General features: G+C 46.1%; 3 protein-coding genes across 3 annotated transcripts in view; 1 reads left to right on the top strand and 2 right to left on the bottom strand.

The window, feature by feature from the left end:
- Positions 1-3,113, bottom strand: part of NME7 (NME/NM23 family member 7) — a gene marked incomplete at its 5' end in the record, with an annotated part of 97,876 nt that extends 94,763 nt beyond the window's left edge. The window contains 2 exons of the mRNA XM_084275957.1: positions 2,236-2,956; positions 3,103-3,113. Coding sequence (XP_084132083.1) covers positions 2,236-2,956; positions 3,103-3,113 — 732 coding nt within the window. The remainder of the gene's footprint in view (positions 1-2,235; positions 2,957-3,102) is intronic.
- A 1,176-nt stretch (positions 3,114-4,289) lies between these two features.
- BLZF1 (basic leucine zipper nuclear factor 1) lies at positions 4,290-11,481 on the top strand (the record flags this gene model as incomplete). The annotated part of the gene is made up of 6 exons (XM_084267666.1): positions 4,290-4,308; positions 5,369-5,808; positions 6,458-6,657; positions 8,256-8,384; positions 8,957-9,176; positions 10,049-11,481. 6 exons carry the CDS (start codon positions 4,290-4,292, stop codon positions 10,232-10,234), a joined length of 1,194 nt encoding a protein of 397 aa, XP_084123792.1. The 3' UTR covers positions 10,235-11,481.
- A 1,184-nt stretch (positions 11,482-12,665) lies between these two features.
- CCDC181 (coiled-coil domain containing 181) lies at positions 12,666-18,535 on the bottom strand (the record flags this gene model as incomplete). Its single annotated transcript, XM_084275607.1, has 5 exons — positions 12,666-12,950; positions 13,591-13,745; positions 14,394-14,540; positions 16,915-17,895; positions 18,413-18,535. 5 exons carry the CDS (start codon positions 18,533-18,535, stop codon positions 12,788-12,790), a joined length of 1,569 nt encoding a protein of 522 aa, XP_084131733.1. The 3' UTR covers positions 12,666-12,787.
- Positions 18,536-24,982: the final 6,447 nt, after the last annotated feature.

Genomic DNA, 24,982 nt, shown 5'->3' with positions numbered 1-24,982 from the left:
GGAAGGACCTTTCCCTCTAATAACATGGGGCAGAGGGTATGCTTGTGTTTCCACAGGTTCCAGCCCAAGATGGGTGGCAGCAGGATGGATCAAGCCCTCTGTGCCACAACCACCACAATCACCTGCATGATGATGACTGCACCAATGTCACAGCTGTCAAGATTTTGATGGGCTCTAACTGTAGTCTTTGGGAAGATAATGGAATGAGTTATTAAGCAGTCAGTCACTGAGTATCTAAGAAAACAGGACAATAATGAAAAAGCAGATAATGTGAATTGGTCAAGAACAAGCTTTTTGTCAAGAACAAATCTTTTTTCTGACACTAAGCAAGGGAAGAGCCATAGAGGTGACAAACTTGGCTTTGACTGGGCTTTTAAACTAAGTCACCTGACAGTCTAACAAGCTGAGTAGGGAATTATGGCTGAAACTGAAGAGCAGTTATGACTACTATAGGACAAAGCAGTTAGGAATACTTCTCTTGCAAGCTGGGAGTCAAATGGGGCTCCACAATGATTTGCCGTGCACCTGGCTTTACTTCATATTTTCTTTATTACAATGACACTGAGAAAGCAGGCTTTCTGAATCTGGGCTGATAACTAAGGTGGGAAAGCCTGCAAACAGTCTACTAAAACAACTCAAAAGATCCGAAAAATAGACACAAAGTACTACAACGATGTAGTACTACAAAAAATTCAAATTCAAGGGGGAAAACTAGACAAAAACACTGGGAAAAAATCTGAACATTACAGTTGGTTGCAGTTAAGAGACTGAAATGAGGTACAGTTAGGGAAAAAAAGGATGGCAATCCTGTCACTATTAATACCTAAGAAACAAGTGCTTTGTCCAGCAGCAATGAAACACACAGCAGTTGGCAAACAATGGAGAGATTAAACACCAGGTTTAGAGAAAACTGCAGAGAGGAAAAAAAATCCAAACTTTTAAATTATCAGTAGGAGAATCTAGGAGGGGAAAGAAATTGCTTAGTACAGAATGTGAAAAAGAGAAAAGGGCAAAGTTATAACCGGCAAGTTCTGCACAGAAAAGAAACAGGAATCTCTTTATCCCCACCAAGGATAGAACAGGTAATCAGTGACATCGGTTGTGGCATGGAATATATTAGGAAAAAAGCTCACTGAACTATAAAAAACCCACCAAGTAACAGAATTATGTCAACAGATAATGCACTTTTTGTCACTGAAGGCTTTTCAAAACAAATTAAACAAATTCATCATGAAATGCTTTTCTAGACATTGCTCAGATTCAACACTGCTTCAACGAAGCAGTTAACTTGGTGTCACCTCAGAAACCGGGAGAGGTTAGAAACGCATCACAGCCAGAGCGAAAGACAACTGTGACGAAACAAACATCTTACGTAGGTGACATCTGTGTGAGCTCACAAAGCAGGTCTGCGTTTTCAGTTCCCACGTGAATAAATTCAACGTGGGAATTGAAAACGACAATTGTGCCTGGATTAGACAAAAGCCCCCGAGACGCCTGGGTTTCAAACACAAACAGCGGCACTCCTGCCTCAGGGGCAAACGCTGGTCTTGAGTTTGCGTTCTGACAAGGAAGGTGCTAGGCTGGCTGGGGAGCTGGGGCACATCCGAGCTGCTGGAGGCAGGTTACCCGCGGCGGAGCCTGCTGACAGGCGCTGTCAGGCCCTCACACCACCTTGCATACGTGCTGGAGCACAGAATTCGTTTCAGAGTTGCCGGGCCTTCGCCAGCCGCGCCACGGGCGCGGAGAGCGGCTGCTGTGCCTGAAACGCGTCCCCTTCCGCAGCGCTCGCCAGCTGCCTCCCCGCCGGGCCCGCTTCCAGCCCGGCCCAGAGGCACAAGTAGCTTTCCAGCCGGACCTAACAGCAGCCGTTCAGCTGCCCGCCTGCCGCGCCTCACGAGGGCTGCCCGGAGAAGTGCGAGAGGAAGCAGAGCCCGGGGCAAGCTTCGACCCAAGACAAACCTCACCGGCGCCCACCGCGCCGGGTGGGCAGGCGGGGCACAGCGGCGGCGGCACCTCCCCGCCCCGCTCAAGCCGCCCGCGCACCAGGGAGCGCAGCCTCCGGGCGGGCCTCGCAGCCGGCGCCTCGGCCCCACCTGCCTCGGGGCCGAGCCTCGCCCCGCCGCCCGCCTCGGCAGCGGCCCCGCATCAGGGTGCGGAGCTGCTGCTGCTGCTGCTGCTGCTGCTGCTGCTGCTGCTGCTGCCCCCGCCCGTGCCCTCAGCCCCGGCGGCACTCACCATGGCGATGGCAGCGACAGACGGCTCTCCGCTCCCCGCCGCCGCCGGCGCTATGTTGCGCCAGGCGGAGGCGCGCCTTGGCAACCGAAGCCCCGCCCCTGAACGCGGCGCAAGGATTGGGCGAGGGGGTCCCGTCACCAGGGGCTGCTCCGCCCGCCTCGGGAAGCGGAAATTGGGAGAGGTGGCGGATGTGGGCTCCGCTGCAGCGGCGGCGGCGTCCCTGCACCTTCCGGTAGTGTCTTCGGGGCTTCGCCGCCTCGCCCGCCGGGTGTCGGCTCTCGGGAGTCTCTCGGCGCCGGGGCAGGGGGGTGGGAGCTGCTGGGGGTTGCGGCCGGTCTGGTACCGGCAGGGCTGGAGCTGGAGAGCGGCCGGGACTGGCCCGCGGAGCGCAGCAGGCGGGCGGGTAAGGGCCGCGCTGCCGCGGGCGGAGAAACCTCTTTTTCCGGAGCCGGTGCGCGGCAGCCGGCGCTCGTTTGCCGGCGGGTTGCGGGGCTGGGCGGGGGAGGGGGTGGCTGCCCGCCCGCCCCCGGTAGCCAAGGCGCGGCGGGTGGGTGGCGGTGCGCCGGGGCCCTCGGGGGCCGCGTTGCCGCGGGGGTTCCTTCCGCCGGCCCTTGAGCGCGGAGGGGTTCTGCGGGGCGCGGCGGTCAGCGGCTCAGCCGGCGCGGAGTTGGGCCTGTTGGGGTGTGAGGAAAGGGGGATGCGCGCAGGGGGCTGCGGGGCGCTTTGAAGGCAACAGCAAGAACAGTAACGTAACACGAATGCGGAGGGAGCAGGATCGTCAGCAGGTGGCTTCAGATGGAGCGGTGGCGGCCAGATTCTCGTTGCCAGTGTCTTGTTAAGTACTTCTGCCCCTGTCTGAGGAGGTACATCTTCCTCATCCTCGTTTTCCTCAGATGAGATCCACAGTAAAGGAGCGAACGGTAGTGACGGGCACGTCGTGGTGTTAAATGAGCAAAAACATAACTCCAGCTGTAGGAGTAACAGGCAGCAAGGTGTTCCCGTGCCTACTGTGTGAGAAACTTCAGGGAGGGAATGCTCTGTCTTTCATGTTCTGGTGATGGAAAAAGACAAGCCTCCTTTCTGCAAAGCAGGACGTTCATCTAGAAAGCTGAGGGCGTGCTTATAGGGCAGAGAGCTGTAGCAAAGAGTTAATCCTCTCAGTTAGTGGTATAACGAAAGGAAGTGAAGGCTTTGGGAAGTCTCCACTGAGTAACAGCACAGCTGGGGGCGGGGGGGGGGGGGGCGAACAACAAAAAACACCAACCAACAAGAGGGATATGTCAATCTCAAACTAATGTCCCGGCAGACTAGGAGAGAGGAGCGAGTGGCCTGGGGAGTGAGGAGTGGATGGACCTGTGGATAAAGGAAGCAATGGTTGATAGCGTTTGAGGAGAAGGAAAAGATGGTCAGCATAGCAGTTTGGACCACACTGGGGGTAAAGTTTTATTCTTGGCCTAAACTAAGCATTTGCTTTGCTCACAGGCACTGACTCCTGCTTTGGCTGGGAACTGGCTCGATCAAATAAGTTCTATTAACAAGTGGGACTAAAGCAGTTGTGCAGCTGTGCAGTTGTCACCGTTTCCTCCCTGCCTCTTGTCCCGCTTCAGGAAGTGTGTAGGATTTTCCTTTCTTGTGGTTATTTCTGCACAGTTGGGCTGTTGTACTCTGGGAGTGTTAGAGTTTTAAAGGGTAAGGTGAGGGCTCTCAGTAAGGAGGAGGGAGACAAGGAAGAGGAAATTGGGGAAAGTGGAGCTGGATGAAGAGCAAGAGGTAGGTCTTGAAGTCCAGCTGTTGGTGAAAGAAACAAGTGCCAGAAGTCTCACAGGCCTTCTCTTTTTAACTCTTTAGGTCCTAGTGTAGTTTTTATAATTTGGGGGTTTTTCCTTCTGTTTTGATGCGTTTTTTTCACTACTGAAACAGAGTTTAGAGGTTGTTCTAGAACATTGGGTAATCCAAGATTAACTGTTACTGTTATCTTGCTAAATAATTTTTCCCCTCCTCTCCTTTCTTCCTCAGACTTATGTAGTTTGGAAGAGCTGACTGCTGAAGGGGAAATGACATCTCTAGAAAAAGGTACGTGGCTCATAGGCTGTGTAAGCGGACTGGATTAAAAGTGCTTTAACTTGAACGCTAAAGACCAGAGTTAGACTGTATGCCAGACTCCACTCATTTAAACTTACTCCTTTTCCATAGCTGTTAGGAAACAGGTAGGTGATGTCATTATTCTAGTGAAAATGAGAGCTACCTGGAGGGAAAGGTTAACCAAATATGGTTTTGTATTAAACAGTTTTGTCACTGGTACTGTCATCTCTGTGTACGCTTGTCTTGTCAGTCCTTTAGTATCCAGAGCCTGTTGCTACTGATTCAGCCAGCTTGAAAGTAGGGCAATATAATGATGCTACAACAGCATTTTGGAAGTTTGTTATTTAGCCAGAGCATGCAGCCTCACGTTACTGTATGAGCAGTACGTGTGGCTATGTGCTGAGAAACTCTTGCTTTCACCCATTGTGAGGAAACTACTAAAACATAGTCAACTTGAAGTGAATTTCAGTAAACATTGTCATGTGTACTGGGGAGTTCAGGGCAGAAGGATGCATTTCTGGGAATACCGGGTTCTGTTGATTAGAAATGAAGCAAAACTGCCTTGTTGGCTTTTCTTAAGCCTTCTCTCAGACAACTGAAATGCCTGTTAGATAGTACTTAAGTCTGCTAAACTTCTTAAGGTGTTAGTATCTATGTAGCTAATAGCTGCTTTTCAAAATAAGGCTGCTCTGGTTTTGTCAGTTCCCTAAACCTGATTTTGCCCTTAACCTATGAGGAATATTGTCAAGAGTTTTCTGCTTACTAGCTCTTTCTCCTGTCTGTGTTTAATCTTGTGTGGCAGCAGGAAATTGACCTGAAATGTATTAATCTTAATGTTTGTGTTTCATACTGTTAGTACTAATGAGCAATATACAGTCCAGCAAGGACTTGTCTAACTTGTGCTTGGTAATTGCTGCTGCAGAGGACTAACTGACACGGGGAGTGTGCAATTAAAATCCATAGCTTTGAAATAAGTTAAGGGAAGAGTTACAATAAGACTATAACGATGTGAAAGGTGGTAAACTTTCCTTCCACCGTTTCTAAATTGTAGTTGAGGATGCCTCATCACCCATCCGAGGACCTGGAGATGGCATGGAGACAGAGCAGACGGCTGTATCGGTGGAAGCAGTCACCGGGGCCAACACTACGAACCATCACACCCACCACAGCCCACAGAAAAAGACTGTCTCTTCTTTGAGTCCTGGAGTTCTACAGCTAGGGAAAGTACATGCTGATAAATCGGTGGAGATTGAAGCTATTCGCATATTAGTCCCCAAAGCAGCTATCACCCATGTCGTTCCAACTAAAAATGCCAAGGTGTCTAAATCAGCGGGACATAAGGGAGACGTGCTCCATCAGTCAGATGGAGCTGCAGATCCCAAGAAAGAACAGCTAGAACTGAAGAATGAGATTGAAAAGCTAAAGAACTCAGAAAAGCGGTTGTTACAGGATAAAGAAGGGCTCTCTAATCAGCTGCGCATACAGACAGAGGTAAGAAATGGCTTTTCTCACACAGCTGAGCCACTGTGGTTTATATAAGTGGTCTGTGAATGTGACCAGAGAGAACTGTGACACTCTAGCCTTGAAATGTGGACTTATCAGCTAAGATACAGATTAGAAGGACATGTAAGTAATCCAGTGCTACTTCTGTGACAACGGGTGAAAGTATCAAAGGCTTGACCTGGGAAAAACACATTAGAGGGCTGCAGGGAAATGGATCTTTCATGAGGAAAGATTTTTGCTCCTCAGTGACTAAGTGAAAAGCATTATGCCATAGAAGAGGCAACTGTAATTTTCTGCATAATACAGTCTGTGGATGGCTTTTCTAGGCTTTTGTTGCCTTACTGATTACTTGAATACTGCTGAAACTTTGTTTCTAGTAACAGGCTTTTGTTCTTCCTCTTTGGTCTCTGGTAGAACCTAAACAAGAAGATGTTACATGTGCATTAGCCTCGAATGTTTTTGCTCACTGGAGTGGGTGGACTGTGAGGCTTTACATACTCTGTGTTGGATGCCTCCCCTTCCAGAAAGAGGAAGGCAATTTATTGTTAGCAGTTTGCAGTAACTTGTGCTGCAGTCTGGAAGTCAGAGGTGTTTCATTCCATATTGACCACTACAAGACAGTCTGGTCTGATTCCAGGTGAATCGGGAGCTGAAGAAGTTACTTGTTGCTTCTGTTGGGGATGACCTGCAGTATCACTTTGAACGGATGGCTCGGGAGAAAAACCAGCTGATCCTGGAGAATGAGGTCCTGGGGCGGAATTTGGCTCAGCTCTCTGAGCAGCTGGAGCGCATGTCTATACAGTGTGATGTGTGGCGAAGCAAGTTCCTAGCAAGCAGGTACTCCCTCTTACAGAGCTGGTGTAACAGCACTCTCCTTCCGTCTCTCGTCGCGTGGCAGTGGCAGGGCATGTGCTTACCCCTGCAGGGGACAGCCACAACAGCTCTACTGACACCTATTATGAAACTTGAGTATACAGAAGAAAGACAAAGAAAGTAAGGTCCTTGTAAATCTGAATAGTTCTGCTTTTCAAAGGTACCACAGTGGATCCTAAGTCTCCTAAGACCTGAACTACAGTTCTTGTCAACACAGCAAGAGAAGCTCTTGATTCTGATAGACTCTCTGCAGTTTAGGGTTAAAATGTCTTCCAGGACAGCTGTCTGGAGTTAAAGATAATTGGCTGGATTTTTCACCCTCTTATCCCAGGATGATCCAGTCACCAGTTTGTGAGGCAGTTGATGTGGTTAAGGTCTCTGCTTACAGTGATGGGGAAGGGTAGCTCAGTATGGATAAAGAGCAGGGGCACCTTTTCATTAAACACCGATTGCGCTGCTGCCCAGAACCCTCCTGTTAATTCTGTAACCACAGAATACTGGGTATTGAAAGTTAGGAGCAAATTTTAAGATGTTCTGAATGTCAAAACCTGATTTGACAATGGGTTAGACTTTTAGCTTGGTAAGTGTAGTTGTCTTACCAGATATGTAAATAGTATTCTGGGATTTTTAATCTCTTACTGTTGCTGGGCATAACTAAATTTAAACTGTGATGCTTAATATATATTAAAAAAAACCCCCAATCTTACTACTCAAAGAAAATGGTAATAGACTGCAGTGTCCTCCCTTTAATTTGCTGGTCTTAAGAAGTTCCTGCATAATGAGAGAATGTAAATACTTGTGGTAGTCCTAGTTAGGGAAGTGTTACTATCCTAATTTAACCTTTTTCTTTAGCATTAGCTGGAGTTTGGAGATCAGAGATGCAAGTCCTTTTTAGGAACCATGGTGTTGTGATGTGCTTAGAGTAAATACTCTTTGATATTGTAGCATTCTGGCTCATTGAGATCTCAGATTTTCTAACTGGTAGCTGCTTAAATTTAATTAGGGAATTTTTTTTGCATTTCCAGTATGTTGGAAATACCCGCTTGAGGGGCAGCATGACAACAGGTGTCTCATTTGTAGCTCTTAAATGCTTCCATCTGGTGCATGTAACATCCAGTTATCACCCATAAGAAAAGCAGAGAGGTGACTGTAGTCTGTGGCGGTTGTCTTTGAGAGATGAATATGAAAAGATGTGATCATGTGATCATGTGATCTCACACCTGTGAGAGCTGTTAGTAAAACAAAACATATTTAGCTCTTTATCTCTGGGGATCCTTGTCTGTCATGTTCGCTGACCCAGGGTGTTTAAAGGTCCATTAGTAGATTTGTTTGAAGGCAGCAAGTCAAACCATACGTAACCTGGGGCTTGAGTTGACCACAGCTGAACAGCAGTTGCTCTTTCCACATGTCCTCTGTAATAAGGCTGATACCAGCCCTGTGTGGGGGAGGGGAGTGAGAAAAGCAGCTTAGTGCTTAGTTTGATCTGACAGATTCCAGTCTGTGGTAGAGAAAAGGTGGCTTTCCAACTGCTTGCCTCACTGACGGGAGATTCCCTTTTGCAGGGTTATGGCTGACGAGCTGACCCACGCCAGAGCAATCCTGCAGCGTCAGACCAGGGACGCGCAAGGTGCCATCCAGGACTTGCTGAGCGAGCGCCATCAGTTCCGGCAAGAGATGATCGATACGCAGAAGTACGATCTTTCTAATCCAGACTATGTCTGCACGAGCTTTTCACTTCTGTCAGGTTTTTTTTCTAGGCCAGAGAAGAATCAAGTAACTTCTCCCTCGTTCTAGGGATATTCAACAAAAATCAGCTGTGTCAGTGGATAGTGCCGTCAGTCTCAGAGCTGAAAGAGCCAAATTAGCATCAATTCTTTCTCCCTTCCCTGGAGGTGTGAGGTCTTAGGGGTGTCATACTGTAGAATTGACATCCCTTGTATCCTCAGGCTTTCTCTATTTAATCACTTACTGTCTTGCCTTCAAGTCTCCTCTCCTTCCAAAACAAACAGATTCTTCTACCCACATTGACTTTTTAATGCCTATCCTGCCAGATGTCAAATAACCTTTACCAGTATTAAAATACTGTGTTGGTGAGGCCTTGGAGGCTTCCTTGTTTTTAAACACCTTTCTCTCTCTCTGCCATGTGTTTGGTTAACAGCTTGTGCAGTAGGTCTCAGGAAGGAACGATTCCTCTGACGTATGCTGTGTGCTGATAGGATAGAGTATAAAATCCACCACTAATGCTTGTTTTCTTTCTGCACAGGCTGCTGGAGGAGCTGATGGTTTCTCTTCAGTGGGGGAGACAGCAGACATACTATCCTAGTGCCCAACCTTACACTACAACAGAGCTGGCAGCTGTGAATTGTAAGCTAGCCAAAGCTGTCAGCTCTCATCTTCTTGGAAACGTTGGTGCTAACAGTCCGAAGAAGACTTCCACAGCTGTGGAGTTCTGCAATACCCCTGCTGAGAAAATGGCTGAAAAGGTGAGAGTTTTTCATACATCTCAATCTGTCAGCACAGAGTCTTCTTTCCAGAAAGAAATACTTTGCTTTGTGTTAATTGCTTGATATTTTTTCTTTTTAAAAAGCTATATGGAGGGGAAGCATGAGGAATACAACCATTTCCCTCATTAAAAAAAAAAGACAAAAAAATCCCAACAAACCCCCTCCCAAACAAAAACCCAAACCACCCCCACAAGCAGGAAGAATGAGCAGAGCAACATAAATAATGTGATGATGCACGGTGTTCCCTTCTCTATCCCTAGCACCACAAATAATTGGGTCAAAATTTGTTTAGCGTTAGTGTGTCAGGAGGAAGTCAAGTGACAATAACTGAGTTTAAAATCTGAGTGGGAGAAGAAACCCAGTTCAGGTAGGAATAGATCACAGCGCTTCAGCAGTAGTTTCTGTTGCCTTAAAAGCCAGTTCTGTTCAAAGTGTGTGGAAACAGAGAGAAGCTGTATGATTATTTTTCAAGATAAATTCACTGGAGGAAAGCTGATGTTTGAAGAACAAATTGGACTTAATGGTTTAGTCTGGAAGCAGATGAGTGACAGCTGAGCAGCAGGAGGTTCACAGTGCCTAGTTACCTGTTGCCTGATTTTGCTCTGAAAAGATTAGATGTTTTTATTCTCAATAAAATAATTCCTTGGATTTCTGATGGACATTATTAATTTATAAACAGTATTTAATGTCTTTTATATTGAGCATCTGGATAGATGGGTATTTAGTTTTCAACTTGAAAAAACTGACTTTTGAGGAGGTCAGAGATCTAACACCCTTCCTACCTGTCAGAGAGGGATAAGCCCCATTAAACTTAACAGATACCTTTTCATTCTCAACTTCTCCATCCATAGGTGCTTCGTGTATTGGATCCAGCTGCACGTACAGAAGCATCAACAGAAGTTTCTTTTCCTGGGACTTCTCCACCCTCCTTCCTTTCCACAAAGAAGAACATCGGGAGGTTTCACCCCTATACAAGATATGAAGATATAACTTTCAATTGCTGCGACCACTGTCAGGGGGAGCTGATAGCCCTTTAAAAACAGCCAGTGCCCCTGCACCTGCACTTTTTCTGAGGAATTACACTAGCTGATGTTCAGCAGGGTGCCCTTTTTCCTGCTTCTTTCTATAATGGATGGGTTTAATGTTGGAGATTAATCACTTCTTTCTTCTCTGCCTCCTGAAGTTAGGGACTAGCAGGATTTCATTAGCCTCTGGGATACTACTTCTACTTTTTAGTCTGGAAAGCTACATATTTTCTTCTACAAAGGCAAGACCAAAAATGTTATGCTGGTCCAAACTGTAGGGTATAGAGATGCCCGTGACTGTTTAAGGTTTACAGTCTTACTAGCGAATCTCAATGAATTTCTCTTTAGAGGGAGACAAAAAGCTTAGCTATACCAAAGTAAATAAAGTGCTAGTAGGCTGTTCTTTAAATGGCAGTGGAAACTCATCAGCTCCATGCTGTTGTTTTAATCTTCACCAAGGTGATGAACTGTCCCCAAGTCTACATTAAGCTTTTTAAATTGAACGGTAAGAAGGAATATGTGCAATGATTCTTTGTAGCTGTAAGACCTGAAAGTAAGAGCATAGACTGTGTAGCAGCCCTCCTGGCAAGGAGGAGAGAGAGCCTGAATGAGCTCCAGCTATAATATCTAAACAGTAACTGGTTTTAAATGGATTCTGGAACTCTGTGTGGGGTGAGATTATTCTTGTTTCCATAAAGCTAAAATAATGGCTTTTCCATCTGTTCTTCAGAGTGTTCTTCAGAGATCAGCATAGCTGATCCTCAGCTGGGACAGACTGATTGCCTCCTTTATTACAGTGTTGAAACCTGACCTATCATTCGAACCAAGTCCTTGCTCAAGCCCTTCCTGGGTGTCAGGGGAAGCTGAAGAGAAGCACTAAGTTTGCACAATTGCTGGTAAAAAAAAAACCCAGAAAAACTCTATTTTTCTACTTGTATGGTTTTATAATCTTGATGTAGGTTCAAAGAGAATTTTTAGCAGATAATCTGCTAAACCCAAAGAAGCCTATTTAAGTTGCAGATGTACAAAGGAAAGGTGGGAGGTGCAAATATGCATTTTAATGTCTTAGTTTCTCTCCCAAATTTATCATAGGCAGCTGGCTAGTCTGGGAAAACAGTTTCTGCAATGGTTGCTTTTACCCAGTTTTCCTTTGAATCTCATACCACAGTCAGAATATATAAGTGACTGGTTCTTGCTGTTGCTGGCTGTGCTTTTATTTGCATGAACTTTTATTTGCAATAAACTTTCTTTGCATGCTTTCAAGTTGCATTTCTGGATTTTAGTACAGCTGTAGTTCTGGCTGTGTTCTCTGCAGCATTAAAGGAGCCACATGACACTGAACTGTAAATGCCTTCACTCTGCTGGGCTCAGGTAAAGAGCCAAGAGGCACTTCTTTTGTAGCTTACTACAATTAGGGAGAGCCTGTGAACCTTGGCAAACTTTTTCCCCAGCCTTTGCTTGCCAGGAGGAGGAAGGTACCTGTAATTCTTGTTTCTTGTTAGCATGTGAAATTTATTTTCACATCCAAGCCCTTTATCTGTGCTGGTAAAAGCTGCACCTGCAGCACTCTCCAGCCAAACACCAGCACTTCCTCAGCACACCTGCAACCACCCCAAAATGGTAAGAGAAAAATCCTAATAGCAAATTTGGGTTACACCTATTACATTTCCCTCTGGTTCAGTGCTTCCAGAAAACTCTTAGCATGTGGAAAAAGGCAAGAACAATGCCAGATCATGAAATCTCCTGGATATGTAGCTGGAGAGAACGTTCCTTGTCTTCCACTACTTCTGATTTCGTGAGTGACCCTGGCATGTTGTCTGACGAGCTCACAATTTAGTTGGGTACAGTGATGTAGTTTATTATAAGTAATTTAGCAATCATGGACATGTATACAAGGAATCCAGCTTCCTTCATACTGGTGAGGGTCATAATTCACACAACCATTTCAGTGAACAGAGAACTACGTGAGAGGACTCAAATTAAGTGCCAAAAGCTGTTGCACACTCAGGTACACATCAGCCTTCCACTAACCGCTGCACCTGAACTAAAATAACCAACCTCCAGTCCTGCCAGTGTTCACAGCTGGTCAACACAAAGGTCAAATACAGAGTGGTACAAGAAACAGCATTTCCAACAACATAGCATCTTGCAGAGTCTTCATCACAAGCAGCAGCAAACAGCAATGTTAATTCAGAAGGGAAAAAAACATTTAAAATCAGTGTTTCACACAATAGCCTGCAACCAGGAATTCATGGTGGTGCTGAGTCTAAGGTGCCTTTTAAAGCCAGGAATGTGTATTTGCCACCCCTGCATATAGATGTTGCACTCATTTAGATTTGGTCAAACCAAGAAGCTCCCTGAGTTACACACAAAAGCAGGCTTGTCAACAAAATCACAAATAAATAGATAGCAAAATCATTGTCAGTGATGGGAATCGTTAAACTTGCTTGAAAGCTTTAAAAACACCACCAACAAAATAAGAAGTCAGTAGCTGTAAAGAGCAAAACCTTAAACTAGAAAAACTAAGAGGGTTGCCTCCAAAAACTCTGTGGTTACACCACACTTTCAACTGTAGTGGTCTGTAAAGCGAAAGGCTTTAGGCTCTGCGCTAATGCAGTGGATGTTCTGCAGCTGTTTTGCCCTTCTGGCTTCTAATCGGAGCTGCCTTGCTCTCTCTTTAGCAGCCAGTTCTTCTGCTCGCTTTTCTTCTCTCTTTCTTTTCAGCCAACTACAGAGGGAGAAAGAGGATTAGAAGCACTGACAGTTGCAACTGGAAGTTCATCATCATCCATTCAAAGGAGACTTCCTCCCCCCAGCCCCCGCATTAAAGTCACCTAGGATAAAGTTAGGTGTCTAGGCTGCACCACCCTAAAAGCCTCCCACTCCCAAACACAGGAGGCACTACTTTTCCATCCCAATTCTTCTGCTTCTGCACCCCTATTTCATTGAGCTGGGTCAACTCATGGGCTTGAGGGGAAAAAAAGAAATCACTTTACTGGATGAACCTTCTGTTTATTTAATGAACGGAATTAACTCAAGCCTGTTCCAGAACAGGCAAAAAGGGCAGAGGAGAAGGATCTCCCCTTTTCAGCAGAAGCAATCCTCTGTTTTAGGTCAGGTTCTGACAAGTTCACAGCAGGGAACAGCAAATTACATGAAGGAACTAATGTATTTTCACGAGGCTGTAAGTTTATCAGTGCACACTCAAGCAAGTATTTTTTAAAATGTTAGTAAATAAAAAGCCTCAAACAAACATCAAACCCCTGTAATGACTTCAGCAGTAAAGATGTACCATAAAATGACTAGAGTCTTATGCTGACAGACTACAAAATGTGCAAATGTGATTCCTTAGGAGTGACCCTACTCACTCTTTAAAGGCTTTGTTGCATTCCTCTGTTCTTGGGAAAAAAGCAATTCCCTCAGCCTGGCGTCTTGAATTTTCTTTCTGTTTTTCTTTCATATGTTCTTGGTGCTTTTTTTTAAGCCACAACTTGAAGGCTTCTTCTGGATTCCTGCTCCTATCCTATAAAAAAAGCAAACAACAAACATGTACACAAAGCTTGTCACCCAATGACCTTTATATTTATCACATTATAATGATTATTTTTTAAACTTTCTCCCATTCATGAAACATACTTTGTAAATTTCTAGAACACATGCTCATCTGGCAGGGAACATATATATAAGCAAGCATTCAAAGTGGTATGTTGTAAAAAAAATACTGAATTTAGCTGCTCAAGCCCATTGCTGCAAGGCAGAGAACTCAGCGACAGAGCATCTGAATCTTCAGGTTTTGGTCAGGCCACGTGCGTTAGTCACCTGCCAACAAATTCTGATGGCAAGGAGGGCACTTCAGAAGCTTTTGTGGCTACTCGATCACTGCAGGGTTCCACCAAATCATTCTCCTGGTAAAAAGGAGCATTCCTGTATCTCCTGTGATTTTACAGCTGCTATTAAGTTCATATACGTAGCTTCTATGACACAAGCCACCCTGACAAACAGGGCAATCCTAAGCGTGCAAGTCAGCCTAGTTCTTCACTGAAAGCAACATAACCAAAACATTTCCTACCCCTGTGACATTTCACGAGCTTAGCAAAGAGCATGGGCTGAGAATTTGGTTTTCCTATTTGAGAGCACTACAGATCCCAGCCCTGCATTAGGGAGATCTTACTTTGCTGTTTAAGTCTTCCAGCTCCTTTGCACGACGAATTCGCTTTTCTTCTTGTACTTGTTCTTTCTTCTTCTGTAACCATGCTTTAAAAACCATCTCATTCTCTCTTCTCTTCTGTTCTTCTTGCTCCCTTTTCCTTTCTTCTTCCTTGAATGGAATTAAGAGTGAATAAAATAAGTTTTTAAGAGAATTATTTTAACCTGGAAAGGCCTTCATTGTCACAACAGACAATAAATAAGCCATTTGAGTGATACAAGACAAAAAAATACTGACAAAACAGGAATACACAATGACTGCGTCATGGTTGATCCTGAAAGGAAAAACCAAGTCAGAGCACTTCTGCAGCTGAAGTTACATTCAGATACTCTTTTTGTGATTACCTCCACTTCCATGACACAACTCAACTCAACTCACAGTAGCAACAGCTGAAGACTTTTAAAATTAAGCCTGCCCAGTAGCTCTGACTGACTTAAAATGGATCGGTTTAAACTCATTTTAAAAATTAATTAAACTCTCAGGCTTACTGGACCACTAAACCCTAAAGGCTACTAAACTACATAGGGACAGCAGGCACTACTTATCAATAAGGATTTTTCTCTGGACATTAAGTTATAATGTATTCACTGAAGGGGTATTAATAGCTTAAACCTGTTTTCAAGTTCGCAGATTTTTACAAAATTGAGAAAAGTTTTTGCTAATTATTGATCTCATTTTCGCTAATTAGCAAGTAACTACAAAGAGAAGGAAGGTTTCAAACGTCCCTTCAGAAAGCTGATGAGGACAGTCTACTGAGTTTTGATTCTTTGAAAGCTACAATCCCCATTTGTTTCAACACTTGTAGAAATCTACCCTTCTTGCAAACAGATGATGCTCCTCCCACCTACACTCAACACTCAGACTACTCTCCAAATTTACTGAAATGAAAGAAACCCCACCGCACCAGAACAAAGTAGATGTATCCCAGTAATGCCAAGACATGTTTCATGCCTGTGAAATCCATCACAGGATGGAAGAGCTCCACTGAAGAACAAAGAAGTAAGGTAAGACATTCTTACCTTCTCAGTGGTCAGCCAACAGAGGAAGAGATTCAGCACACACTGTTAGGAAAATAACCTGCCTCACCTCCACCACACTACCTTCTACTTTAAATATGCCAAGTATGGCATCAAGGGATCAAGTCTGTGGTATGCAAAGAAAACACACTTCATAAACCTCATTGCTGAGCTAAGCCTCAGCAGAGCTTTCACATAAAGCAGGACAGGCCTATTTCCACAGGTAGGAAGCAACTTTGAAGCCGCTCGGCCAGCTTACCTAGAACATCATAGCACAGAGAAATGGTAGATGCTTCCATGCTCTTTTTACAGAGCAACACACAGAGCAAAGCGTTCTTTTTGAAGTTGTATCATCATAGAATGGTTTTGGTTGGAAAAGACCTTAAAGATAATCGAGTCCAACCACCTAATGCAAAGATCCATCATCATCATAATGCAGAGTAAAGCAAAACATCTTAAGTTTTTTAAATCTTTGGTAAAGATTTCTGAAGTTCCTGACTCTCTATTAAATACTATTTTTTTTCTGAATAAGGAGCTGAGAAAGAATTAAAGTTTTGTGGCTTTTTTTCCCCAGTAATACATAAGCAACTGGTTTTATTTTCTTTTTTTTTTTCTTTTAAATTATTGCTCCCTATAGATACAAGAATAACCTCAGTAGTGGAAATATTTTCTTCTTTTTGTCCTCTGTATAGCAATCAGGTAAAATCAAATCACAAGGAAAAGTAGTACCCATTAATAGAAAAAGGGGACAACAACCTACTCTGCACCAAACACGTTCAGAAAACTTAAAACACTCACCCAGGCAAAACCTTATCCAGGCATATTACCAGGTCAGTGTGACTTTACCTGCAGGCATCTTAAGCAAGCAACGAGGCAATGCCACTTCTGAAGCCAGCTCTATCTTCCATACGTCTCAAACACACCCCGCTTTGTTGGGAAGGTCTCACAGTCATTCCCCTGCGTAAACCTTATTCTGTGACCGAACGCTCTCCCACACGGTAACTGCCTATGACATACCCCATGAGCACACCCACGTGCACCTGCATCACTGTGGTTAATGTTCACTCCCTGCAGTGCCGTGTGATCTGTGGAGACGCGATACCATGGGGTATGTTCATGTAAACAGTGGGTCTGTAACAGAACTTAGGTACAGAGTCAGTAGGCAAAAGCAGCAAAACTGCAGCAGGAGAAGGTTTATTTATGAAGGATATATTAAATAAATACTGGATTTCTCCTGGGCACAAGGCATGACCCTACACCACTCTCTGAGGTGTGGATTTTTCCTTTTAAGGAAAGGAGTTTTGAGAGATTCTGTGCAAAGTCCTATTACTAATAATGTTACAGGTGGTGTTGTTACCACTGCCTCTTTTACGACAGAAAAATGCAGTAAATGCCCTGAACACGTGGGCTCCGTGAAGCAGAAGAACAGGACGGTCACTGTGATCTACTTGTTGCCTCTAGATCTTTACCTCTTTCCTCATCTTTTCTTTCCTTTGCTCTAACTGCTTCCTCAATTCTTTCTGTCTGGGAGAAAGACAGTAGGTGGAGCTTCTCACGGGTGTGTTTGCGGACTGCGCTCTCTGCGGCGTCTTCCGTCTTCCCAGCCCTCTTGCAGCGTTGACAGCAGAAGTTGGACGGCGCTTAGGGTTAGCTGGAGGTTTAGGGACATACACAGACTCCTCTCCAGCAGGAGAAAAAGAATGTGCTCCTGGCTGCACTGGAGGCACTTCCTTCATTTGAGAGGCAGTGCCAAAAGGATCGCAGTGTAAAGGTTTTGGAGACGCACGTTGAGTTTCAATATCAGTAAAAGAAACACTTATTGGAGGTAAAAAGCCCTGGCTTTCAATATCACGCAAACTTAAGAGTTCAAACTTCCCAGCTTTTTCCACTAGGACCTTATCATCCTTCTTTTCCTCATTCTTGCCAGCACCTGGGGAAAGTGATGTGCTTTCCTGTCCCATTTCATTAGAAATGTGCAACTGAGAAAGCCTATTCGAAACATCATCGCCTCTCGCAAGGTCAGGTTTATAAACCTCAGCATCTTCTGGAGGAGGAACCTCGAGATCCACTAACTTATCCTTAAATTTTAATTTCCGTTCTCTGTTCTGATACACAGGAGTCTGATTCTCCAGCAGTTTGTTGGCTTCTTCAATCTTTTCCAGGATGTAACGCTTTATTTCTTCATCCTCTTCCTCATCTTGTTCCTGCTGGTTTTCCAGCTTGGATTCCTGGATAGAGCTTTCACTATCAGTGTCAGACACACGGTCCTCCTGTTTAACATCGGACCTGGTTTCCAAACTATCCTCGTGGGAGGGTCTCGCTCCCACATCTACCTCTACCTCTGAAAGCTGATCTGGATTTTCTTCCATTTTTTCATTGTCTTCCTCAAAGCTGTCTGCAACTTCAACGATTTCTCCTTCATCATCATCATCTTCATTTCTTTCAGGATTCTAAAAAAAAAAAAAATTAAAATAAAATCGTCTCTTCTCCCAACAAAAAAACAGAATCAGAGAAAACAAACAGTGAGAGAGAAGAGCAATACTAACCACCCTAATTTGAAAACAGGCTGTCAAACTGTGTATGTCACAACTAACAGTTTTGGCCTGAACAGCTCTCTTGCAGTTTCTCCATGTTCATATCTGTACAGAGCTTCTAACCATGGCCTGAGCAGTGAAGCAATCAGTGACAGCATAAAAACAGAACATGTTGCACAAACACTTAAAGGAACCCAGAAGTGCCTTTGAAACAAACATATTTTCAAGGAACACTGAATTTTCTGCTCTAAGGCAATTATAACCATACTGACCAGCCACTAAATTATTTTTCACTATTGTTTCAAATACACTTCCTTGTCAAAATTCAGTTAATATACCTACACATTTCAAATCATATTGAATATTGTGCTTATGATTCAAAATTTTATTCAATTTCATCTTTTAGATAAGACAACAAGCATTTAACAAATACCTCTCTTACACCAAGATTTTCTTCTTCATTCATAGGCCATTCAAGGTCTTTTTCAAAGTCATCCTCGTATTCTGTTAAATCACCCATATCTCCTGGATCTCCTTGGTCTTCCTTTTCACTCATTTTGGTGATGTGTTAGAGTAATACTATAAAAAGGAAAGGAAAAAAAATGTTTTAAAACTCTAGTGGCAAACAAACATAGAACACTGCTTTCTCTTAAATCAGAAACAACAAGCCTGTGAGCTGTGTGTTAGACAGTGCCACGGCACCACTCAGAACTAAGGACTGCTAACAGTTTGTAAACATGAACAGTTTTAGCGTTCCCAGCTCCGACTATTAGGGCAAGATTTGAGTCTAAGGAAACCAAGGTGACTTGCTCTATGTCATGCAGCAAGTCTCTGACAGAGCCAAGACTAAAACTCACTATCTCTTAAGTGTTAAAGACCCATAATAAAGACATTACTAGTTTATATGCATTAGAAGCACTACCAGCTTGTGTTGCTCCCAGGTGTGTTTTACACCTGCCTGGCCCACTTCCCTGTAGAGAAATCTCAGCTCTTTTAACCTTACATTGCAAAGACACGGGATGCACAAGTCCTAGGAGATATATGCCATGGCTTACAGTAGATCAAATGATCAAAATGGTTCTTGTAATGACATATTCAAATGAGAAGACATGGACTGGACTCCTGACAGGAACCTTTGGCTAGAGTCACTGAACATTTACTAGCAGCTAGCTTTCAAACCTTGTCACCTCCATGAGCGTTAGGGGCAAAGCAAGTCACACAGACACTGAGATGGCTGAGAAAACGATTCAGTTCTGGTTTTCATTTCTGAGGAAGACAACAATGGGAAATACTCAGTAACCACCTAATCAGGCTGAATACAGCCACATTCATGATAAAACTGAAGAGGAGCCACTACAAGGATTGAATCTCTTAATCTTTGGACCATGTGGCTCTCAAGTGCCAACAGCTCCTGAAGGACTGCTGAGATGCTGGGGGTCCAGGCTGACTGACTGCCACCCCTCAGCTCAGCTTTCTCAACTGAAGGCATCTGCCTCCATCTAAAGACACAGAATGGTTAAAGATGTGTGGACACACATCAACCTCAACAGCTGATTCTGCTCTTTTTACAGTTGTAGCTGCTCATCATTCCCTCCCTAACTTATTTATTACTGGTTGCAAAAGCAATGAAAACCAAGGAAATGTATTCAAAACTTTCTTTGTACCCTCTGCTGTAGGCTGGAAGATGCCACTTCTAAGCATCTAATAGGACAAATCCATGTCATTTACAACATACTGGAAGATCCTGATGCAACAATTAGCAGATGGCAACATGATATGGGATGCAAGAATTGGCTCTGGTCCTGGAAGACCATTGAACTGCAAAACAGCACTTGCTGTGTGAGCACCCTGCCCTTTGAGACTAGAAGGCTGTCACCTCGATTTCCCAATCAGTCAGTGCATTTTTTGTCACACATTTCATAAAAACCCTTCCTTCCAGAAGAGGCTGATTAAATTTCTTCAAGTTTTTTTTTTTTAAATGCTGATGACCATCTTGGAGGTCCTAGTTATTTCCTCAAAAGAACACCAGTTCCACTTCTTAAAGCTCTTGTGTACCATGCTTGACAAAAGCACTGCTCTTTTAGACCCCCAGATTTCATCCAGATTTGTTTAAGAGGAATAAAAGGTAATAAAACTGGGCACTCTGTTACAGGCTTCTTTATATATGATTTTAATAAAAACTCTCCTTCTGTTTGATCCATATTTTGCTCAAGAAAATCTGGCATTTTCTTTCTTCTATTCCACTTCTTTTTAGCCACCACTTGCCATGAGAATCACTGTAGATTTTTTAAGAGTTTAAATTTTCCAGCTTGTTCAGGCCGTTGCCTTGGCACTCCACACCATCTCTATTTCCACCTTGCTTTTCCTGTACCTCTTCTCATACAACATGTAATCCTTTCTGCTGGGAAATGCCCCTTCCTCACAAATATCCTTGGTTTGGGTGGTGACTTGTAGCAGATTCTTAATGGAGGTTACTTTGCTGCAGTACGTATTCAGCACAAAAGAACTATTTCTCTTTGACTTCATTAGGGTAAGCAGACACAAAAGCTACACAGCTGAACTGTGCCTTGAGCACAACACATTCGTGTCAGTCTGGGACAACACTGCAAATGAGGAAACCTGTTTATTTAGCATACATATAATAAAGGGCAGGAGCATAACCCCCAGACTCTTCTGTTGCAACATAGTCATGGTTGAAGAGATAATTTCAGTTTAAGGACCTTGTGCGGTGGTTTAGCCCTGGCTGGAGGCCAGATGCCCACCAAAGTTGCTCTATCACTCCCCTTTTCAGCTGGACAGGGGAGAAAATATCTATTGAGAGGTTCAGGAGTCAAGATAAGGCCAGGGAGAGATCACTCTGCCATCAGCATCAGAGGCAAGACAGAATCTACATGGAATAAAGGAAAGAAACTCTCTAATTGATGCCACTGCACTGCACACCCAGTGACACCAGAGTCAGGTAATGAGAAGTGTGAACAGATCTTAAAGCACCTCCCCCCACCCCTCCCTTCTTAGTAGACTTCATTTTAGTCATGATTTCACTCCCTTCTCCCCCCCACTGTGGCATGGGGAGGGCAAGGGAATGAGAGTTTTGCTTAGTTCCTCATGAGATGTTTTCCTTCTTAGCTGGGGGGGTGCATTCCACACACCCTTCCCCTGCTCCAGTGTGGGGTCCCACCCACAGGAGACAGTCCTCCGCGAACTTCTCCAGCGTGAGTTCTTTCCCACAGGGCTTCAGCTCTTCACCAGCTGCCCCAGCGTGGGTCACTGCTATGGGGTGCAGTCATAAAATCACTGAATGCCTCTCAGTCTCAGACTGCTCCAGCCTGGTCCTGGTCACAAGTCCCCCCAGCGTGGGTCTCTCTCTCTCACTCATCTCTGTGCCCCTGTCTCTCTCCATGGACTGCAAGTGCTGTCAGGGACTTGCTCCAATGCAGGTCACAGTGTCTTCTGTATGACTCCACCTGCTCCACCATGGGTTTCTCCATGGGCTGCAGGGGCATCTTTCTCTCCGGCACCTGGGTTGCCTCCTCCCCCCGCCCCGTTCCCTGGCCTTAGTGTCTTCAGAGTTTCTTACATCTTCTCCCTCCCTTCTCTGGAGGCAAAAAGCATCTGCTTGCGGGTTTTTTTCTCCTAAGTGTGATTCCCAGGGGCACTGTGATCATCAACAATGGGCTCAGCCTCGGTCAGCAACAACTCCGGCCTTGAGTCGGCTGGTGTTTGCTCTGTGGGGCCTGCAGAGAGCTTCTGGCTGCTTCTCGCAGGAGCTGCCCCTGCAGCCCCCCTTCTGCACCAGAACCCAGCCATGGAAAACTACACCACTTTGGTTAAGAAATTCCTGAACCAGATCTTACTGTTTCGGGTCTTATGATTAAAGTGCTTCAACTTTAATAGGGGCCAAAACCATTCAGAAAAAAATCTGACGTCTTCATTTTCACCTGTTTCTGTTCTAGCTGAGGGCAGGGGGTGTGTGGCTGCGTGCGCTGGGACCGACCCGCTCTGCAAAGCTGAGCAACGCCTCTGCGGGGCTACGCGCGGGCCAGGCACGGTTACAACAAGTGAGGGAACACACCGATGGACTTCGGGGGTTTTGCCGCCAAAACATACCCACAGGCACACACCGAAAGCCGAACCCAGCACCGTTAGGGTGGGGCAGGTCCAGCCCCAGCGGGCGGGACCACCAGCACCCGGCTCCGCGTTTCAAGGCGGGCAGCTCGGCAAGCGACGCTCGCCAGCGAGCCGCCCCACAGGCAGCGCCTCCCCGGCATTACTACCAGCGCCCGCCATCAGGCGAAACAACCTCTCACCGGCCCGCAGCAAATAAGGGCAGGCCGGGTGCAGCGCGGCAGCAGCCGCTCGCCAAGCGGCCACCCCGGGCCCGGCCGGCAGGTGCGGCCGCCGCTCCCCTCACCGGCACTACCTGCTCCCCGCGGGAGCCAGCCCCGCCTCGCTTGCCTCGGACACCCCGCTCACCGCCGTCCCGCCGCTGCCCGCCCGGCCCGGGGGACGAGGTGCCGGTACCGCCGCCCGCCTAGGCCCGCCCCGTCGGTGAGCCCGGCGGCGTTGCCATGGCTGCGGCGGGGACCGCCCCTCCCGGTCACCTTCCCGCAGCAATGGTCACCACCGACGGTGGCCCCCGAGGACCAAACCCCGCCCCGCCCGTACCTCTTCCCCGCCGCCTGTGCCGAGGCAGCGGCAGGCGCGGACCTGGGCGCGCTCGCGAGGCGCCACCGCCCCGTTGCTATGGAGACGGGCCTCCGTACAGCCCCCCCCCTCCATTCCCCGGGCTTTGTCCCCCATTTTCAGGTCTGGGGGCCCGTTAGGTAAAGCCGCTTTCCTTGCCCTTTGCGTTAGGAAATCTCATGTAACGCTCGGGAATTGAAGCAGAGTATTGGGGGGCGTGGGGGGAGGCCCACAGACCGCAGCACTCAGGAGGGGGGGCCGCAGGCAGCTTTCCCAGCCCAGCCAAAAGCCTTTCGCTGCTGTTAAATTATGCACCTGCTCGTGCGTATTTTGTGTTGTATTATTCATGCTCAGGCTGGTGATCAGAGAGAAAGGTAACACTGTCACAATCTGAGCGTTTGCTTAATGAATCCAGTGCCTGTCTCCAACGAGGTACTGCTCTGCATTGATTACACAACATCGCTCCCAGGATTTTGAAGTGTGAAAAGGAAAAAAAGCCACCACAACCCGCTCTGAATAAATCCCCTTTTGGAAAAAGCCCCCAGACAGCAAGGGGAAGCGCCCCACACTGCCGGCAGCCCTCTGCACCACAGCAAGAGCCCTGGCCATGATGGAAGGGGAGCCAGGATGTGTAGTTGGAACCAAGCCTGTTTCTTCCTCGAGGCTTGGGGTTTCCTTCCTGGTCTTTATGCCATGAAATACAATGGAGGCCATTAACTTACCTCCAGCGATGCTGTAAAGGTGGAGGGAGTGGCCACTGGTGTTGACCAAGGCTCATTCAGCATGGCTTCCCAGCTCCGTGTCTGGGGAAATGACCTTCCTCCCTTAGTGCTCCTGCCTGCACATGGGCTGTGGCAGCATGGCTTTCCCCAGGGTGGAGGGAGGGAGTTGTCCTCGAAGGCAGTGCTGACACAGCGCCCAGCACACCCAGCCAGGGCCCCCAGTTTGGAATACACAAGCCCAGCAAAGCAAAGAATGGCAATCTACAAATGCACCAGAAGGCCAAATGCCTCAGAGAGCAGCACGCCCCCTGCACTAAAGGGTTAATGTTAATGAAAGAAAATATGGGCAGAAAACAGCCATGAATAAATTTAGCTAGGGTGTGGATAACTCTCAGAGTAACGCAGGTAGAGTTACCCCTTCACTCACAATAACGTGGGGCACAAAGCTAAATCCCTCCAGGGTGGGGTTTGGAAGGTCTCTGAAAGAAAGCCCTCACCCTAGGCCCCACGTCACAGGAGGAGGTTCAGCTCCATAACCTTTCTGCTAAGCCCACACCATACATCCAGAAAGAGAAGTGGGGTTTGGCATGGATTTGGAAGGGCTCCCTGATATTTGCCTGAGATAACACTTGAGTACCTGCCTGGCAGTTGTTCCCACTGTACCTGGAGACTCCCATGCTTGAAGACAATACGCTGAACTTCCGATTTTCCGCATTTCAGAGACGAGCGGTTTCGACAAGTTCATAGCAGACTAAAACAAAGGGAACTGCACACAGCATCAAAGCTTTCTGCTCTGCTTTTATCATAAGACCATCCTTCGTCTTGAAAGTCAGTGTTACTTACCCCTTTCATTCACAAAAGATGCTTTATTCAGCTAATTACAAATCCGTGTGATGGCAAGACAAGGATAAGACCCCGTTGCTAGAAGATCAAGCTGTGATGCTTGATAATGATAACGCAACAGTATCTCACGATCAATCTCAACTCATGCATTCATTCATTAACCCATATGTCATTAAATTTAGGTTTTCAGTCGTTCCCATGTGTGAGGGAGCTACAGAACAGTCTCGTGAAAAAACACAACAGAAACACTAGCCAAACAGTGCAGGTCTCCAAGGACAGGCCCCAACACGTTGGCTACTCTTTTCTCTGTCACTAATGCATCAGACACTGTGTTTATGGAATTCTAATTTACAAAGAGTATGTTTGAAACAGGCTGTGAAATGTGTCCAGAGCAATGTCACACAAGCATCTGAACACCTCCCGTATGCTGTGCAGGAAACGGTTGACTATATCAAGAGTTGCTGGGAATAGGGTTCAGCGCTCCCAGCCTCCTGCCCCTTCCATAAGCAAATTCCTTTTCTTTCCCAGTGCTTGGCTACTATCACACTGATAGGAGAAGCTAACATAATCACCTCTGCACAGAGCCCTTCCCTTTCCCTGAGAGCACTGCCAGAGCAGCCAGCCGGCTGTTGCACACATGCAAACAACCACAGCACGACTCAGGGTAACCCTGCCATGCCTTGGCAGGCTGTCACAGCCAGTGCCAGCCCAGGGGGACAGCAACCTGGCCCAGAGGGACTGAAAGAGCAACCTCT

Source organism: Gallinula chloropus, assembly GCF_964237585.1.
Source record: "Gallinula chloropus genome assembly, chromosome: 1".
Taxonomy (NCBI): Eukaryota; Metazoa; Chordata; class Aves; order Gruiformes; family Rallidae; genus Gallinula; species Gallinula chloropus.
Note: the sequence above shows the minus strand (reverse complement) of the source record. Positions and strands in the feature narration are given on the sequence as shown.